This window comes from Lycorma delicatula, chromosome 7, assembly GCF_047948215.1.
Source record: "Lycorma delicatula isolate Av1 chromosome 7, ASM4794821v1, whole genome shotgun sequence".
Taxonomy (NCBI): domain Eukaryota; kingdom Metazoa; phylum Arthropoda; class Insecta; order Hemiptera; family Fulgoridae; genus Lycorma; species Lycorma delicatula.
Genome location: NC_134461.1, coordinates 93,543,312 through 93,562,538, shown reverse-complemented (window position 1 = coordinate 93,562,538; position 19,227 = coordinate 93,543,312). Strand labels below are relative to the sequence as shown.

The 19,227-nt window shown below is 30.4% G+C and overlaps 1 protein-coding gene across 1 annotated transcript in view; it reads left to right on the top strand.

Moving 5' to 3' along the window:
* Nucleotides 1–1,287: 1,287 nt before the first annotated feature.
* The window catches only part of LOC142328343 (uncharacterized), a 64,375-nt gene continuing 46,435 nt past the window's right edge, over nt 1,288–19,227 (top strand). Inside the window, exons 1-2 of the mRNA XM_075372049.1 lie at nt 1,288–1,333; nt 6,584–7,133. Coding sequence (XP_075228164.1) covers nt 1,322–1,333; nt 6,584–7,133 — 562 coding nt within the window. The 5' untranslated portion in view covers nt 1,288–1,321. The remainder of the gene's footprint in view (nt 1,334–6,583; nt 7,134–19,227) is intronic.

Below are 19,227 nucleotides of genomic sequence, written 5' to 3'. Positions count from 1 at the left end.
TACCACCTCAATTTTTAATCGTAATAAGCTATACTTATATAAATGCATTTTTTTTGGGTGGGGGAGGAATACATCGTTTTAATTTTTCTGGGCTTAGACGAGAAGGATTTACAACGGGATCATTACAGTCGAATTACTTTTCTACTATAATGTTCTAGAATATGTCATTAAAGAAATATTTAAATGAACTGGATCTTCCCAGGTATTTGTTTTCCATTATCGGTAACGTTGTTTAATTATATGTTCGCATTGTAACTAACGTATTAAAAATGCATTGTCACCGACTGAAATACTACTGAAATTAGAATCTGTACAATCACAATATGAATAACAAAGTAACGTATGGCTCGATTTGAATGTTTACCCATACGAGTAAGTAAATTAATGTAGTTTTAATTTCCTTGCAAAAAATTAAAAAACTAAAACTGTAAATTAGTTAACACCGTAAATTATAAACACCGTTATGATAATATTCACATGAACTATATAATTATTATAATTTATTAACCACCATATTACGAAAAAAAAAAATCTCTAATGAAGGAACGCATACATAACATATTTCACACGGTAATATTTTCCACAAGTCTAGTAATATATTCTTGTGCAAGTATTTGATAATTTTATACCGTGATAATTTAATTTTATTGAAATTATTTATAACAAAGGAAGGTCAATGTTAGAATTTATTACATTAAAAAAATTTTAAAAACTATTTTTAAAATTTAAATATAAACAAGGAAAGTTTTGTTATATTACTATATAAAGTACGTACAAAATAATGTTCATATTTGTGTGAAATCGTCGTGTATTTTCTTGGTGCAACGAATGTATAAATCACTGTGTAGGTGTTAATGTGTTTAAATATGATATTTGATCGATGGATAAAACTCACGTATCGTACCAATACACTTTTTTTAAAAAAGGGAAACCCTTAGCTGTTAACACATATTTTTGAAGTACCGATAAACATGCGAAAGAATATTATCTACTGATATCAAGAGAGTGAAAGGACACATCTCCTGCCCCTCTTAACTGTCATCCGTTCTTTTTCTCTCCCCCACCCGTTTAATGTTGCATGTAATACGTAATACGTAGCCACGGACGGTCATGAACATGATGGACCGACCATAACTGCTTGAGTATAATAAGGCGGGGTGGAGAGTGGAGGTTATTTCACCACCTTTGTGTGTGGGGGGAGGCGTGCGGTGAAGACATACATACATACAAAACTGTATATAAGACTTGACCGCCCCATCTATGTACATTCATTATAACATTATTCATTCTACTGAACATCCAATATATTTTCAAATACAGGATGGCATTACAGGTATGTTAATTTTGATTTATAAGTTCATTACCAATACATAAAAAAAATTAAACCAAGTTCAAACAAGAATTATTAGTCGTGTACGTTATGCATGTTAATTTTTAATAATTTTTAAAATGTAATTAACACGATTAATTACATGAGTAAAACAAAAAAAAAAATTAATTATAATTTTCAAAAGTTTTATTTAAATAAATACGATTTTAAAAGCAACTGTAAATATTAAACTTTAAATATTATATATTTAAAATAAAAATAAACAAATATCAGATCCATTTTCTAAAAATTTACAGAGTAGTCCAAAACTAACAAAAATTGTGTAAAACGTACTGGATTACTACTTTGTAGTAGGACACAGGAAATTTAAGTCAGGATTCTTATAAAAGAACCGCTTTCGCTCTAGTAAATTCACTCTTACAATGGCTTGTTAAATAAAAAAAAAAAAAAAAAAAAAAAAAAAAAACAGCTTAAAGTCTTTGAAAAAGTTATATTTTCAAGTTACAATAACTTGTTCTATTAAACTAAAAACTAACTTCGTTTTCAATTGAAAAACAAAATTGGTTATAAAAATTGTAAACATGAATATTGTACAAAAAAAAAATCAGTTTTTCACTTATCAAATTGCAATTTGCTTTTTATTTATTATTTTTTTATATTTCTTTTTTTCATATTAAAGGGAAATAACAAAGTGAGTTATTATAAATGTGTAACACAAAAAAATAAATAATTATCATATGACACAGAAGGTCTAATCATAATAACGTTTCGTAACGGTTGCTCAAATTTACAAATTTATTTTTATTAAAATATATAAATTAAAATTTTCTTGTTGTTATTATTTTACAAATTAAGTAGTACAACGATGCCACTGAAAACAGTAACTAAAAATTACTATGCAAATTTATCATGTATTCTGATATACTGTAAATATGCAAAGCATTTATTAATATTAATTCTGTCAAATATAACAAACTTCTCTGCAAGACAGAAAAACTATTATTTTAAAAATTTTAAAGCTTAATAATAAAAAAGAAAAGTTTAATAAATCGTTTATTAAAAAAAATATTTTTCATTTTAATGAGTTACACGGAATGAAGTTCTGTCCTGGCTACATGGTTTTCATACCTATGTAATATCAATGTCTTATGAGAATTAACCAATCAGAAACAGAAACACCCGATTATGAAAGAATAGAAACGGATTAGTTGAAACTAATTATTGTTTTATAATTTTTAAGATGTTACATGTTTGATTATGATTCAAAAAATAAAAGTACTGTATATATTATCATAATAAAAAACGGCTACTTGTTATTCTATGTAAGCTTAGTGTATTTTTTTACTTATGGTATCAACCGAGCAATTAGTTTAGAAAATTTAGTTACAAAATTTTTGAAAAAGTATAAAAATTAACGGATACATACCATCCTGCAGGCCCAATTACAAACGTTAGCTAATTAATATTATGTTACATAATTCTATCAAAAAAGTAAAAGTAAAATAAAAATTATAAAAATAAAATACACATTTTTTTTAAATATACTATTTTTTCAACAATATTTATTATTTTAATAATATTAATAATTTTTAATTAAATAAAATACATCTGAAGAATTAAAAAAAAAAACAGTTATAAATAGAAATAAGATAACATTTATTACATATAATGGCAGTAGCATTAGGAGTAACTATGCGGGAAAGTAACTTAAAGTATATTGATGATCAAAAGAGAAATGTTATCAAGCGAATTTATAACAAGTGATAAAGATATCATCATTCATATCAAACACAGGTAAAATTATACATCACTGAGCAAAACACATATAAAGGTATAACATTTATTAAAAGAAAAATTATCCCCGGAAGAAAAACTGAGTCGCTACCATTCAGCCACAGAGATCGGAAATCTTTAATAAAATATCTACCTGTCCACTAAATAACTAACAAAAAAAAAAGGTTAAATACTTTATTACACTCTAAAAGTAGTAAAATTTACAATCAGAATATTGTAAAAGATTGAAATAAAATATCTGACCATTTTAAATAGTATGAAAAATTTTCTTCATAGAATACACTTTTCCCATTTTTGCCAGATTTTATTATGAAAAAAGGTGTGTCTTTCCCTAAATAAAGTAATTTCATTAAGTCACCCTTAATATGGTAAATTTACTTTTAATATTAATTTTAGAGATATATTTTTCAAAATAAAAAAGAAAGAATTTATTATTTAATATTATTTTATTAATTAAAAATAATAATTTTGGTAATAAGTGAAATTATGCTTCCAGAAAAATGTTTAACAGGGATAATAAACGGCATCTTCATGTTATTGGGGAGTGGTAAATGACACTGTTTAACTGATGAAAGGGCCGTAATAATCAGCAACGAAAATTCTTCTAGGGGACAAATTCTACTCATTTCACGCCTAATTAATAATTATTTAATTGATTTAAAAAGTAATCAAATAATTAAAAAACGAATGGTACAATTTTTTAAAGTATATCTTTTCTAAAGACTATATTCTGTCCGGCGACTCATAGGCATCCTCCGGTCCCACCCCACCACAAAAAAAAAATGGTATACCTAAATTTTATTCTCATTTTTCGATAATTTTCCTATTACATAAAGTTTCTTTATAATTTCAAAATAAGGCATTTTTATTAATAAAATTATATACAAGAATTGTAAACATATACTATACTATAATACTTTACATGTCAATCTCTTTCGGCGGACCGGTCAAGTATAGTCAAAGTGTGTTTTGCATTAAAAATAAATCGAGTAACGATTTGGGTTACTTGCTCGATTCCAATTTTTCTAGAGAAATTCCATTTTAATACGATATATATTGTTTTTATCCTGCAATGAATTGTACAGGATGAATTCATAAGATACGCAACACTATTAAAAATAGTATTTAAAAGTAAGTTGTGATACACTTTATTCGTAACCACTCTTTAGTTGAGATCTAGTAGATAAATGGTTTGGAATAAACATCAATTCAATACAAATATGTTTAGGCGTAGAGTTGTATGTAGCAAAAAGTTCCTTATATTGAAATATAAAAGAAACTTCATGTAGTAAGAAAATGATGGAATGAAAGTTTAAGCTTGAAAGAACATGCTTTGATTTCATTTTTTGCATATAGTTGAAAATTTATATGGAGTTAATAAAAATTATATTGAAAAAAAAAAATGAAACGATGTAGAACAAAAATGATCGAATTAAAAAGTTTAAGTTTGACAGAATGTGTTTTGATTTCATTATCTGCATAGAATTGAAGATGGAATTATTCATAGAGGTCCATTACATAAAGTCTTACTTGCTCCTAAATAAGCTTTTTTATTAAAAAAAAAAAGAATGATCACTATTTTCTTTTTTTGGCATTTTTATGTAACTACCAAATCCTTTAACTTCCTGGTAAAAAATCGGTACTTTATTTCACTCCATGCTTTTTAATTAAAATCAAATTGAATACAGATTATACTTTTGAGAAAATATTTGAGTCAAAGATTAAAAAAAATTAAGTATTACAAATAATATACGGTTAATTAAAGATTTTTGATGGTTTAGAATTATACTATTTTGAATGCTTTTATTTAAGCAATTTGAGTGAGATCAATTCTCAGGTCAAGTAATAAAAACAAAACTAGAAAAAATTACACTATCCGGAAATTAATTTTAACCTAATATGGAAAAGTAAATCACGTAACACGATATAAAAATATTAAATAAAACACGTGACCATTATTTTTATTATAGTGAAAAAAAGTATTAACAAACAAACTAATTATGGCTAGATACAAAATAAAATTACATTTGCTCAACTTTTATTATTTTACGTTAGAAATGATATTTCCTCCAATTCTAAACACTGTTCTAATTTTTATAGTTATCCACTTTGTTCGACACTATAGTTATTATTAACTAACTATGTGGTCATGGAGTGTACGGCATGTGCAATATTTAATTATCTTTGTTTTAGTATAAGAAAAAGAAACAAACGGATAAAGTTAATGTATAAAAAAAAAGAAGAAAACAAGAGACAGTACAAAGTGCGAGTCAAATACCACTTTATTAAAAAAAATTGAGTGATATATTTTTATTACAGATCGAACACAAATAAAAGTCATTATTAATATTATTTAATAAAATCACAAGAAAAGAGAAGACCGTAAAGAAAAAGAATTAAAGCAAACAACAAAATGTTTTATTTTTATCTTTTTTACGATTTTTACCTTCTACTCATTTCTATATAACCAAATTAATTAAATCTGGATGTTTTAATATATAGTCTTTCTTTTTCCTGTATTTAGCTTCCGGTAATAACTATCAGATAATACTTCAGAGGATGAGTGAGGATGATATGTATGTATTTAAATGAAGTGTAGTCTTGTATAGTCTCAGTTCGACCATTCCTGAGATGTGTGATTAACTGAAACCCAACCACCAAAGAACACCGGTATCCACGATTTAGTATTCAAATCCGTGTAAAAATAACTAACTTTACTAAGACTTGAATGCTGGAACTCTCAACTTCCAAATCAGCTGATTTGGGAAGACGCGCTCACCATTAGACCAACCTGGTGGGTTAAAAAAAAAAAAATTATGAGACCATGATTTAAGTTTATGTGGTGATATCATCACGAAAAAAAAAGATATATAATGTATATCTTTACTGATCTGTGGTCTCTGAACTTCATTAACACTTTATTCCCTTCCTTGGATAGCTTATCCATTCTTCCATTCTACAGGTTTCTTCTCTCTCTCTCTATGTTTGTGTGTGTTGGAATGCAACGAGAATAAGTTATATCGTTGTTTCACTCCCTTTTTGAATAACGAAAAGAAAGTGAGAAATACTCTTGTACTTTGTATTTGTATCGTTAAAAATTCTACAATATAAATCTTGTAGGGGGAGAGCACATTGGTTCAAATCAGACTTCATCTCCTTTCTTTTAAATATGTATTTTTTTAATTTAATTTAAAATATATTTTATTTTTGTGTACTTTTCATTTTAAAAATATGTGTATATGTAATTTGATAGGCGTACAAGGAATTCATATGGTGTCCACATCAGATTCTTTTTCCTTGCCCAGACGAATCAACTTCATTACAAGAAATAATGAATGATTTTCATATAATTAATAGTTAATTCGCCAAGACCTTATAATAAAATTAAATTTATTATTAATGTTAAACACAAGTAAGTGTAACTGTGTAATAAAATACTTATGAAAATTATGTTTACAGTTGTTCGTGTTCGCCGCTGTTTTAGCAGTAGCCAGAGCAGGAATAATATCATCATACGCCGCACCAGCATATCACGCACCAATCGCTTACGCTTCACCAAAATATGTAGCCCCAATCGCATATGCCGCACCAAAATACGCATACGCAGCACCTAAATACGCCGCACCGATCGCATACGCCGCACCGGTCGCTAAATACGCTGCACCGATAGCATACGCACCAAAAGCCGTACATTATGACGAATACGACCCTCATCCGCAATACGCTTTCGAATACGACGTACAAGACCACCACACCGGAGATATCAAGAGCCAACACGAATCAAGGGACGGTGATGTAGTAAAGGGAACTTACAGCCTTGTCGAACCAGACGGTAGCAAGAGAACCGTCGAATACACAGCCGATCCACACAACGGATTCAACGCCATCGTACACAAAGAAGTCGGACACCATCCAGTAGCTTACGCTCCAAAAGCATACGCAGTTCCAGTGAAATACGCTGCTCCAGTAGCATACGCTAAATACGCCGCCCCAGCCTACGCATATCATTAATCTCATCTGTAATATATCATTACTGCCCGCATCTTTTGTAATATAATTACACTCTTGTATACCTGATTTTTTACCAAATTTGTAAGTACTTTTTTTTATAGATATGTATTTAATTGACAAATAAACTTACTTATTTTGTAAGAAAAATTACATTTAATTTTATTTCTTTATTTGTAAACAAAAAATCACTATATTTTTACTCCGTCAGAACTATAATATTCGAATAACTATGAACAAGATATCCGTAACACAATTTTGAAATAATTATATTAAAAGACAACCAAAATTAAATATATTACTCTGTAATTAAAAAGTGATAAAATTTACAAAAACTAAACTGTTATCCAATGCAATTGGTAATTTTTATTATTCGGTTTACCGAACATACAAAAAAATCATATGGTGAAGATCTGGATTTAATATCAGCGGTACGTATAAAAGACCAACAAAATAAACATTGTAATTAAATTAATTTAATACTTTTTACTAGACTACTCCAGCAATCTTGCCTTAGAATTAAGTTGCGTATATTTTTGTTTGTGCTCTATTAACTTAAAAATTGCTGAATCGACTTTAATAATCAATAAAGAATTCAATCTGATTATTCGAAAAACAATAACTATGTAACTATTGGAGAATAAAGTACGTAACTTATTTTACTCATGTCACACAAGTCACTTTTTGTAATAAAAACACTTAAGTTTTTTTTTTTAAGTAGAACAATTAGGGAATCAAATAGATGAGTAAATATTAAAAATAAAAACTATTTAACGACAAATCAAATTTTATATTATGTGATCTTTAAGATTAACTTCAACAACTAGTGCTAATGTTCTCGCCTTAGCTTCAACTTTTTAATATTATTTAATTATTGTATTCAGAATCCGCTCAAAAAGTGTGTAGGATTTCTGTTGTTTCTATTCATTTAGTATATTTTTACGACGAATATTTTGTTGATTCTTGTCAATCAGAAATTTACGTTTTAAAATTACATCGTCAACCGTCATAGAGAGTAACACTGAAGGTGTCATAGATTTAAATGATTTGACCATGAATGGATCAAACTAAACAAATTATATCAGTACAGGCCTAAAGATTTCCAGCGAAAAAAAATCAAAATATATGACTGACTTTTAAAGTCGCAAAAAACTTTTGTAATCAGAAGTAAGAGAAATAGAAAAAAATCAATAAATTCAAATAACTTGATGAAATAACAGAACAAAATAGACTAGAGAAGAAATAATAATAAAATTTCATTCAGCTTGTACGTTAATTAAAACTTTTATAACAAAAAATCGTTACCGAGAATTTAAAATTAAGACATTACGAGGATAATATAGCGTTAAAAACAAAACGTATATTTACCTCTGAATGTTTATCTCCTCGTAATAAAAGTTTAGTAGGAAAAATAAAGAAGTACGAAAGAAAAATCTTTCGACCTACAAAAACCTAAGAAGGCTAGAAAATAAAACCCAGTGAAAAACTAAATCAACTGACATTCTCTAATACAATAATAAAATGGAAAAAATCCCAATTGTTGCAACACCTTTGTAGAATGAATAATAATAGATTAAAGAAAAAAACCTCTTCGAAAGTAAAACTGTAGAACTTAAATGGTTTTCAGACACAGCTAAAGATTTAAAAGAAAAATAAATAACCGAAAACGATATTTAAAATAGGGAAAAATTATCAAAAACATAAAAAGATTCAGGAATAGATACCCTTAAAAAAAATTAAGAGAAAAATGGACACAAGAAAGAATAAGAAAAACACAGAAAGAATGAAAAAATGTGGAAAACATTCAACAGAGAAAAAAAAAGTTAAATGAAAGTTGATACGCATTCCTTTAACTGACAAAGCTCCAAAAGAAAAAAGAAAAGCGGGAGACCGAGGCCTCCCACCACCACCCGGATGGAGCTGTCCCTCAGAAACTACACGATGTTCCTACGCAAAGCCGTTCCAGATCCCGATTAAGCCATCTTACATCCCGGACCATCAGGGGCATGACCATGTGATTTGCAGAATAAGCACCTAGGGTCCTGTTGGCAGTCTTTGAGGACTGTTCTTTTGTGGTTGGGTTTCAATTAACCATACATCTCAGGAATAGTAGACCTGAGACTGTACAAGACTACAGTTCATTTATATTCATACAAATCATTAATACGTTATGGTGGTTCCGGAGGCTAAGCGGAAATATAACCTTCAATAATATTACATATGAAAAATACTTTATTATTATAAAATATTCACAGGAAAAAACCTAAATTCGTACTGGAGTGCCACAGGGAAGTATTTTAGTCTCACTTCTGCTTTCTGAACAAACATTCTTCACATAAATTGAAAATTCCGAAATTCATTTCATAATATTTAATTTTAATTTTTATGGCATTTTCTCTTACTTTAATATATTTACAATAACTAACATCATATGAAAAAGGTTTTGAAGAAGTATACAATCACCACATTATACTACAATACCTAGAACACTTAAAATATTATGCAAGATTCGGCAGAAATAGTGAATGAAATAAAATCACCTAAACAGATCAACCTGTGCATTTTAAAAATATAACAAACAGTCATCAGTCAATAAATGGAAAAAATGAATAATTTTTCTCTTGGCCAAAAAAATTAGATCAATAATTTACCCAAAAAAAACACATCTTGGTTTTGTGTGTACTCTAATAACTCAAAAACTACTTAACCGATTTCGCTGAAAATTTCACAATTTATTATTATTTGCCCTCGGAGTATTTACATATTATTAGTTTCGCATTATTTAATAATATAATATTTGATCACATAATAACTGTCGGAGGAAGTCTATATAGACATGAACAAAGATCGACACAGAAGATATCTCTCGATGTATACGACGACAATAAATTTAGTACAAGAAGTTTTAGGTTATTTATCTACACGTTTTTTTCTTTATGATTTATATAGTAGTGAGATTGATGAGGTTTGAATGTGGTTCACATTCTTGCAATAGCCAAGCATTGCCGGATCCACTAGTATGTAATAAATACAAGTAAGTAAGGAAACCACAAAAACTTTATTCATCAAAAACCAAAATTAAAATTAATTTGAATATCAATTGATAAATTAAAAAAATATATATTTATAGATGTCTTTTAAACACATTTAAAATGAATCCCTGGAAATTCTTTTTATTAATTTGTTTATTCACAACAAACTGTTTCTTTTTTTTTTGCTCTTTTTTAATGGGGAGGGGAGACTGAGTTGTGAATAAAATGATTAAATACAATTTCAATACATTTAAACAAAGTTTGAGTTATCATGAAAACTTATCAGACATTTGCGTTTATAATTTCGCCCCACAACCTTGAAGTTTAACCGTGGATTTGGAAATGAAATCTTTGTAGCGCATGAAAAATGCTATGCCTGACGGATTCGAACCCAGGCACTTCCGGATGAAAGGCTGAGAAGCTACCACTCCATCACATAGATCGGCGGATATTGAAAATTGCTCTCTAATCGATTTAAGTTATAAACTTTTTATAAAACATTATGTCGTACAGTATTTCAGAAGATTAATATATCGATTTCCGGGTTAGAGAAATTATATAATTTTCTGCTCCGTGTATTTCACACAAAAATGAATCTATAAAGAGTTTTGATGAATAAAATATCTTACAGTATACCTAAAACAAGAGAATGTGTCAACAGTTTGTTTCTTGTTTGATCATTCTACCTTTTTGGTAATAATAAGCCCGCGGATCATCAAAAACAACAAATACTTTTAAATTTTATAATTTAGCACTAATATATTATTAAGAATGTTGAGTTTTTAAACCAGAAAGTTTACGAATTGCTTCACATAATTTGAATAATAGTATTATCGAATAGAACGATGAAATTTAAATAGATTAGTAAAGCATCATTATTTCACTGTTGATTATTTTTTACGGTTTTGTTTTAAATTTAATGAGGAAACAATGTAAAAGGTTATTACGATCCAAAGACAAAAAAAACTCTTGCGCAGTCCTACGCAAGAATCGCCTTTCGTTTCCGGTGCCCTCACTATTTCGTAGTCAGAAATGCACTGATTTTCAGAGTACAAGCCAACTACATACGTTCAATTAACGTGCAGACCCCACAAAATAACATCAACTTTCAAGTCGCTCACTATTGTGACTCACTGCATAAGCGGGTATGAAAAAAAAAAAATGCAGTCAACGTAACTTCAAATTGAAGTTATGTTATCGGTTGTCGATTCTTAATTGAGCATAAGTGACGAACGACTCCACCAATCTTCATCAAATTTTCACATGCACCACTTCAGAAACACTACTACAAGTATAGTTACCGCCAAGTAACGGCAAAATTAAAGTGGCGAAAATTACTACCCAACGTAAAAACATGTTCCTCGCTCTTAGTAATCCCCTTTACTAAATAACTGTTGTATTTTTAATAAACGAATGCAACAATTTTGAAATGAAATAAAGTCGGCGAGTTCTGTATTGAACATTGTAAAATGTAATAACGGATGACAAAATATTATCTATTACTAATACCACGGTAAATATTGGACAGATGGTTATTATTGAAACTGTAATTACTTACTGGAAAATTAATATCCGTTTAATTCCTAAACTAGAACGCTCTCCTCACTGACATCACTATCTTCAGTCTAATTGTCACTATTATCACTCGCTACACAAAGAGCCAATGAAAGACTCTGTCAGAGAATCTACTAACGATTCTCGGCTCCAATATTCACCTTCGATTTTTTTAACCCTTTCACAGTAAGGTTTCCAGTGTTCGTCGCTCATCGAATTCTTTTTATTTTCACACAGTCTCTGAACTTCTGACATCTTAAACGTTGTTTTGTAGTTCGCAACACGTCGTTTTACCTCTGACAATACCATCGCGATTGGATTTAAATCAAGATGGTGTGACAGTTGTTCAAAAATTAAAAAGATCAGCGACTGTAGGAAAAATATTATTTACTTAATGACAGTGTAACTAACCCTACTGTTCGACATACATTCAGGTACTTGTCCAGCCTTTGTGTGAGCGTTCTTATTTCAGTAAAAAAATAATTAATTGTTCACCTTGATGTCATCCTTGTCTCGTTCATGGAAGTTACGTACAATCTAAAAAAAACAAATGCATTCGAAACTTCCAATTTTGGTAATACACTTTTTACCATAATGTTATAACATATGCGAGTGAATTTTCACCGGTTTTATACATTCACAAAATAGAAATCTTATCATAGCATGCTGTTCTCCCACCTTAAAACGGAGCCAACATTTTGAAAAAAACAGAGGTTATATGAACTGTTCGAAAAGAATTTTCGAACAGTTCATACTTTCAGGGGTGCCAGTTTGAACATCAGTCAGTACAATTTATTCTACGAAACAGTTTTCCTTGACATTTGTCTCTTTAAGTATAGAACGACCCTCGTAGCGTACCAAGTTACTAAGTGTTATGCTACTAACAGTACATTATATAACTAAAATCAACTCCTATTATTACAAAATGATTTTTTTACGTGGCATTTCTCCCGCCATCACCCCATTCGGTCGTCCTAAAGCATAAGACCGAATGTCTGTGCCACAAACAGCTACTGAGCCTCGAAACAGTTTAGCGACCAGTGTCCTAACTAGCTCCTACAGCTAACCTAAAAGCGTAAGCGGAATAAGCGTGGTACCATACAACACTCGCTTGCGAGTCCGACCGCTCACTTGTCATATATCACTAAAATGGGTAGGCGCACCCCGTCAACTACTAAATCATATATGAGTACCAATAATTAAATTTATCTCGTCAAAGACATCAATTCGCTGCTATGCCTAGACTGTTAAATGCCAGCAAGTACCTGTCCACCATTAAAGCGCTTGGAGCCCTAATCTGGCTGGTAGCTAGCCACATCTCTCGGTTAGCTTCCTACAGTAGCGTGGTAGAAGTCTTTTCCTTTAGGTAAACTACTGATGTCGGTTAAACAAAGCAACCGCATCAAGGAACTCCCACACAGTCCAACAATGCGGCTCTCGCCACATTGACTCGCCGCTTGTGAGTAGCCAATTGTCCCCTTGACCTCTAAGTTCCAGGGTGGCCTGAGTTCTCCTACCCCCGCCATAAGAGCTGGGCAGTCGAACATCATGTCTTCGTTCGACTGGACCTCCCCGCAGATGCACAACTCATCAGTTGCCAGGCGGAACCGAAACAAATATTGGTTTCAATTTACATGGTTGGAGAGTCCTCAGGCTCCTGTTGCACTTAAAAACGAAGGAGAGGCATACCATCCCCCCAGATCCTGTATAAATCTATACAATGTATTACAAAATGATAGCAAATTTGTCTTTTTTATGGCAAAAATCTTGTTGTCTACAAGTTAATTGTAAAGAGCAAAAATATGTTGCAAACATTTACCAATAGCAATGTTAGAGGATATTTAAAAACATTTCTATTAAAATGATCATTGCACATCGCATTCATTCATCCACTAGCTGTCATTAAATGCCGTCGTTTACGTAAAAAAATATTTACCCGTATTGTTTATACAGATACATTTTTTAGTTAAATTGTGAGGGAATCTGTGAATGTTAAAAATTCATCCATTTTGTTTCATTAGAAACAAAATGAAACGAAGATGACAGTAAAATTAATAGAACTGTTTACAGAAAACCTGTATCTGTTCGGAATATAAAGTGGGAATTAAAAAACAAAACGTATGGAGTAAAATCGGTAGAGAAATGGGCACAAATACCGCTAAAGTTCAAAAGAAGATGCGATGTCTGACAGGCAAATTTCAAAGAGAAGCTAAGAAACATATGAATGGACCTGGTACAGAAGATTTAAAATAAAAGTGGTTTGTACGCTATTATTCATCAAAGATAAAAATACTCAACGCCATTCTTAGTAAACTCGTGTGAACGGATGAAAATTAGCAAGAAATCAATCAGATGAGAAATATGAAAATAAATTCTCAATGCAATAATTACTAATAGTTTTTTTTTAATATTGTTATTTCGTTATTTTCGGTCCAGTCATTTTCATTAACAATTCACAATCAGAAATAACAATTCTTAAAAAGTTTTTAAAACTACCAACACAGCAAATTTCCATTATTGAGTGAATACCATATTTTTTCACGTCAACCATCAAATCACGGTAACCTTTTCCGGTTTTGTAGTGAAGGCCATGATCAAGATTTTTCATTTTCGTCGCCATGTAGCCATAATGTTACGTAGACTATTACATTACATGGGTTTTGTAAAATTACCTTAAAAAAAAAGTTAATTTTTTTGTCACTCTTTTTAGCTTTTTGAATTAGGTTATTTCATTAGGTATGATCTCAATATGGATTTAATGAATGACAAGTAGTGTTTCGATAACTAATTGTGCGTTTAAGCTTTAATTAAACTGGAATTCGAAACGGATACGAAATTGAATTAATAACTAAATGGAGCGTTTTCAAGGATGTCAGCAGTAAAACAACGTGAAAAATATGGTAATTAGTAATAAAGACACAAAGAACATTTTGTTTATAATGAAGAAACGAACATACAGAAAACTTGGCCTATTTTTAAAGAATCATATGAGATAATTACAATAAATACGATACATAATAAGTAAGATTATTTATTAATATTATTAAAATAAAACTTCAGCTGAGCAAATTAGCCGAGTCAGATTATATTATGCAAGTTACATGAATTAAGAGAATAATTTCCAATATAATTATGTATACTATAAATAAAACTTAATAAAGTGATATCAAAATAAAAGGAGCTGGATTAACCACGGAACCTAACTTACTGAATACAAATTTTGTTCTTATTTTCGAACTGCTTTTAAAAAAATTATATATATATATATATATATATATATATATACATTTAAATATATAAATTAAAACAATTCTGTTCATTGTATATCTTAATAAATTTTTTCAATGCAGTTTTGTTGGTTATATTCAGAATTGAAAATAAGTATAAATACTGTAGATATTTTACATCATTACGGATAAATGACAAAAAAAAACTTTTTCTGGTTAGGTGAAGGCTAATAAAGATAATCACTTTTACAATAATCATCTACTCTTATACAATGATAGAGTGATTTGATATTTTATATGATGTATTTAGAAAAATGTATACGGTAACCACAAAAATTTACCCAAATTAACATTTTAAACTATTTTTTACAAAAAAAAAATGACCATTTTAAAATGGTTATATTAAGACATCTTTGGTAACTGATCTAGTTCGAAGTTTTCAGTATTGGACTACATTATTAACAAGTCATCAAGGGCAAGTTCTTAAATGCTTAGTGTGAATACAAATAAAAATAATAAAAACTGAAGTAAAAAATTTAATTTGAAGTTAAAAATTAAAGCAACAATAGAATTATTATAAATTCTGTTTCATAGCAATCACTGAAAAATTATGAATAAAAAATTCACATTCATTATCAAATTTTTAAACTATAAGACATACGTGCATAGTTGGAGAAATATTGAAAATAAACTCAAACAAAAACTGAATAACAGTGAATAGAGGCGTATAGTTATTTTAAATTTTTTCAATATTTTATATTTTAAAGACTGGATTAAAAATAAGGTACGCTAAAATTTAGTTTTATCTTTATTAGTTTACAAAAACTTTTATCGTTAATATAAATTTATATATAGTGTTAAATAGTAAAAAAATTAATTATGAATATGGAGTGAAACTTTACAATAACGGATTTCTCCTAATAACGGATACTTTTAGATTCCCCAGCAGTTTTATTGTGGTAATTATGTATAAAATACTTCTGAATAATGGATCTTCTAAATAACGGACGCTGACAATAAATTTATCGATAAAAACTATTCAATCAGTTCTTGAAAACGGACAACAGGAATAAAAATTGTAATTTTCCTTTTTTTTATTTTAATTTTAGTGCGACTAATTTGTTTATCTATTGTGAATTACACTACTTCATGACTACACGTGAAGTTAGGATTTTAATCGTTATCCGGCGTGAATCGTCATTAGTTGCTGCGCAAATGGATACTGTAAATAAAAAAATGTGTAATATTTTTGTTTCGTTATAGTAATGTATTTTTTTTTGTAGTATTTTCTATACATACTCTACTGTACGTTCAAATTTGTTCACAAAATTTATTTTATAAAAATCTTTACAACCATCGTTACCATATCTTAAAATATCTCAAAATCTAGAAAAAGTTGAAGTGATAAATGTCAACGAAAAAGAAAAACTCTAAAGGTTTTGATGTCGAGAAAACTCAGATATAAGATATCTTAAAACAAATCGCAATCTCGTAGAGTGATGCTCATGACAGTTGACACAAACCGGTAAACTGCACGGGTCATCCGGTTGTGATAGATCACCACAGGGAAAGATTTGTTTCATAGTGCATCGCACCGCTGTTTGTCCGAATTTCTGACATCCAAAGCACCGTAATGAAGTCGGGATGAATGAACGAATATCTAGTCTGAGAAATCAGTTTTTACCTTTTTGGGACATTTGGGTTTGTTAAACTCAAGACATGCGACGCGGAGGCTCAACTTTTGTTTCTTCGTTTGTTCAGTTTGTTTGTTTCGTTTGTTCAGACATGCACACAAAAATTCCCTTCGTAATCCCTGCACACAACTTCTCCCTTGGAAATATTGTACCATGCGGTACATCTTCAATATCAATAAGTCCTGTTTCTTGGCTTTGAGTAGCCGTGGTGATTATAGATTGTTGATGGTTACAATAAACAGTCCCACAGCAATCTCCATTGCTTCCTTAACAGATTCTCCTGCAGCAATCACAAAAGGACTGAACTTAGTAAAATCTCCGTATTTCCTCTTTATCATCAAATATTTCGGCAGCGATTCACCACGTATGGTCAAAACTTAGCTCGTCTCTCTTTTCAATATCATAAAACTCAACGCTCTTCCTTCGCTTCGCTTGTAAATCCAAAGGCTCTCCAAGATGAGGTTGTATGAGGACCCTCGTGCAAGTTAGTTTTCTTTAAAGAATTAAATGACGCCAGTCAGTATGTAGCAAGGTAGCGGTCGGTGAGTAGGTTGGATATGCCCCAGATCATTGATCTTAACTGGGTTTCCCCCAGACAGCCGCGTTCTACATATTTTAAAACAAGCCGGAGTTTCATGTAAAATGATCTCATTCCATCGCTCTCACACAGAAATAAGTAACAATCCCTGTCAAGGGCTGAAGTGACGACTCCCGCTGAACGGTGCAAGATTTCGGCAGAGGAAGCTCACTGCAACCCGATTTCCATTACCGGGAAAGAAAATAAGCACTCCTCATCTGCACTCCGCTCAAGTCGGCAAAAAAAGATCACGGTCATGCCTCCCAGATCCGGTCAAGCAGCGAAAGTGAGAAGCACAATTGCGACCAGCTCGGATAGCGTAAAAATAACAAATTTACATAGCATAAAATATTATACTATAAAGGTTGTATTTTTAAATATTTTACACGCGTGAGCTACATCGGATAGCAAAAAATTGAGATATAAAAATAAATAATGAATTCGAATAGTTAGCATTTTATCACTGAATATAAACAAAGGCTACTGAATAATATTTTATAACTAATACTTTTAAATATTTTAATTTTGTTTACATTGTAAGAAATGTATCTGGGTAATATTTATTTTTTATATGATCTTAGATTTAATTAGTTATACAATATACTGCACTATTTTAATGGTTTCTTTGTTTTTTTTTTTTCAGATGAAAAATGTATAACTGATAGTGAAAAAAACGATGTTATTGAACATTTCTTCCATTAACAATGGAATTAAAAATTTCATTGATTACAGAAAGAATATTTAATAACGGTACAAAAAGGAAAAAAGTGTGTGTCTTTGTGTATATGTATATAGGCATTCCTATTTTTTACCGACTATGTCCATCGGAGAACTGGTAATGTAAATAATTTGTTTGTTCCCTTCTGCAGCTTTTCACAGATCCAACCAATTACAACTAACTTTTATTTTACTAAACCAAGGCCATATATTAATTTGATTAAATATATGGAGGGTCCGTACATAAAAAATAAGTAATTAAATATTTTCCTAAACCTTTTTTTTTATATATATGTTATTAAATGTCTAATACATAAGCAGTCTGAAATGTTAAAATACCATCGAGACTGAAACGTACCGTTTTTACCATAATAGGAAATAAAAACTACCTTGTATGTTTTTGGTTTATTTTCAGAACTTAAAGAGGACAGTCACACAAACCTCGCCGACCAGCACACCAACCGGGCCGACCGACACACCATCACCTAATCGGACCTACTTCACCTGGATTTTCATGTGCATGATCGGTACTCCGGCCAATTTTGACCCGAAAAGGATTGCCGACAACGAATGTGACAACGAATAGAATACTGTCATATCAGTGTCGGTACTCCGGCCGAGTTTCACCCGACTAGGAGTGCCGACCACGGATACGATATTGTTTCATATCTGTGATCGGTACTCCAGACGGGTTTAACCCGACCATGAGTGCCGTGGTCTACGTATACGACATTGTCATATCCGTGATCGGTACTCCGGCCGGATCAGACCCGGCCAGGAGTGCCGGCCACGGATACGACATCAAGGATATGACACCACGAAAGTGACACTGAAAATCCGACCAGAGTATCCTCCAAGGATGTGCATTGAAGACCAGTTTCAGCCGATTTAGCCCAGGTTATTATTATACTACATTCCAGCATACTGCTTATTTTAGCTATTCAATAAATTACTTTTTCTCACAAATATATATCATTAATTAATACCTGAATAAACTACAGAAAGTTATTTGGTAAAATTAATGACAATTAGTTATATCGTATTACCATAAAGGTAGTACAAAATTAAATTAAAAAAACGGTAGTTGTTGAGATTTGATGGTATTTTAACATTTATATATGCAACTATTTATTTTTTGTGTACAAATCCTCATACAGTTTATCTTAGTACGACAGCTTATAACATTGTTGAGTAACTCCCGGTCGGATAACGCATTACTTGGGAAGCCCATACAGCTAAGAGTTTATTTATTATTTATTCGGGAAGAAGAGATTATGATTAAAGACAGAGGTTG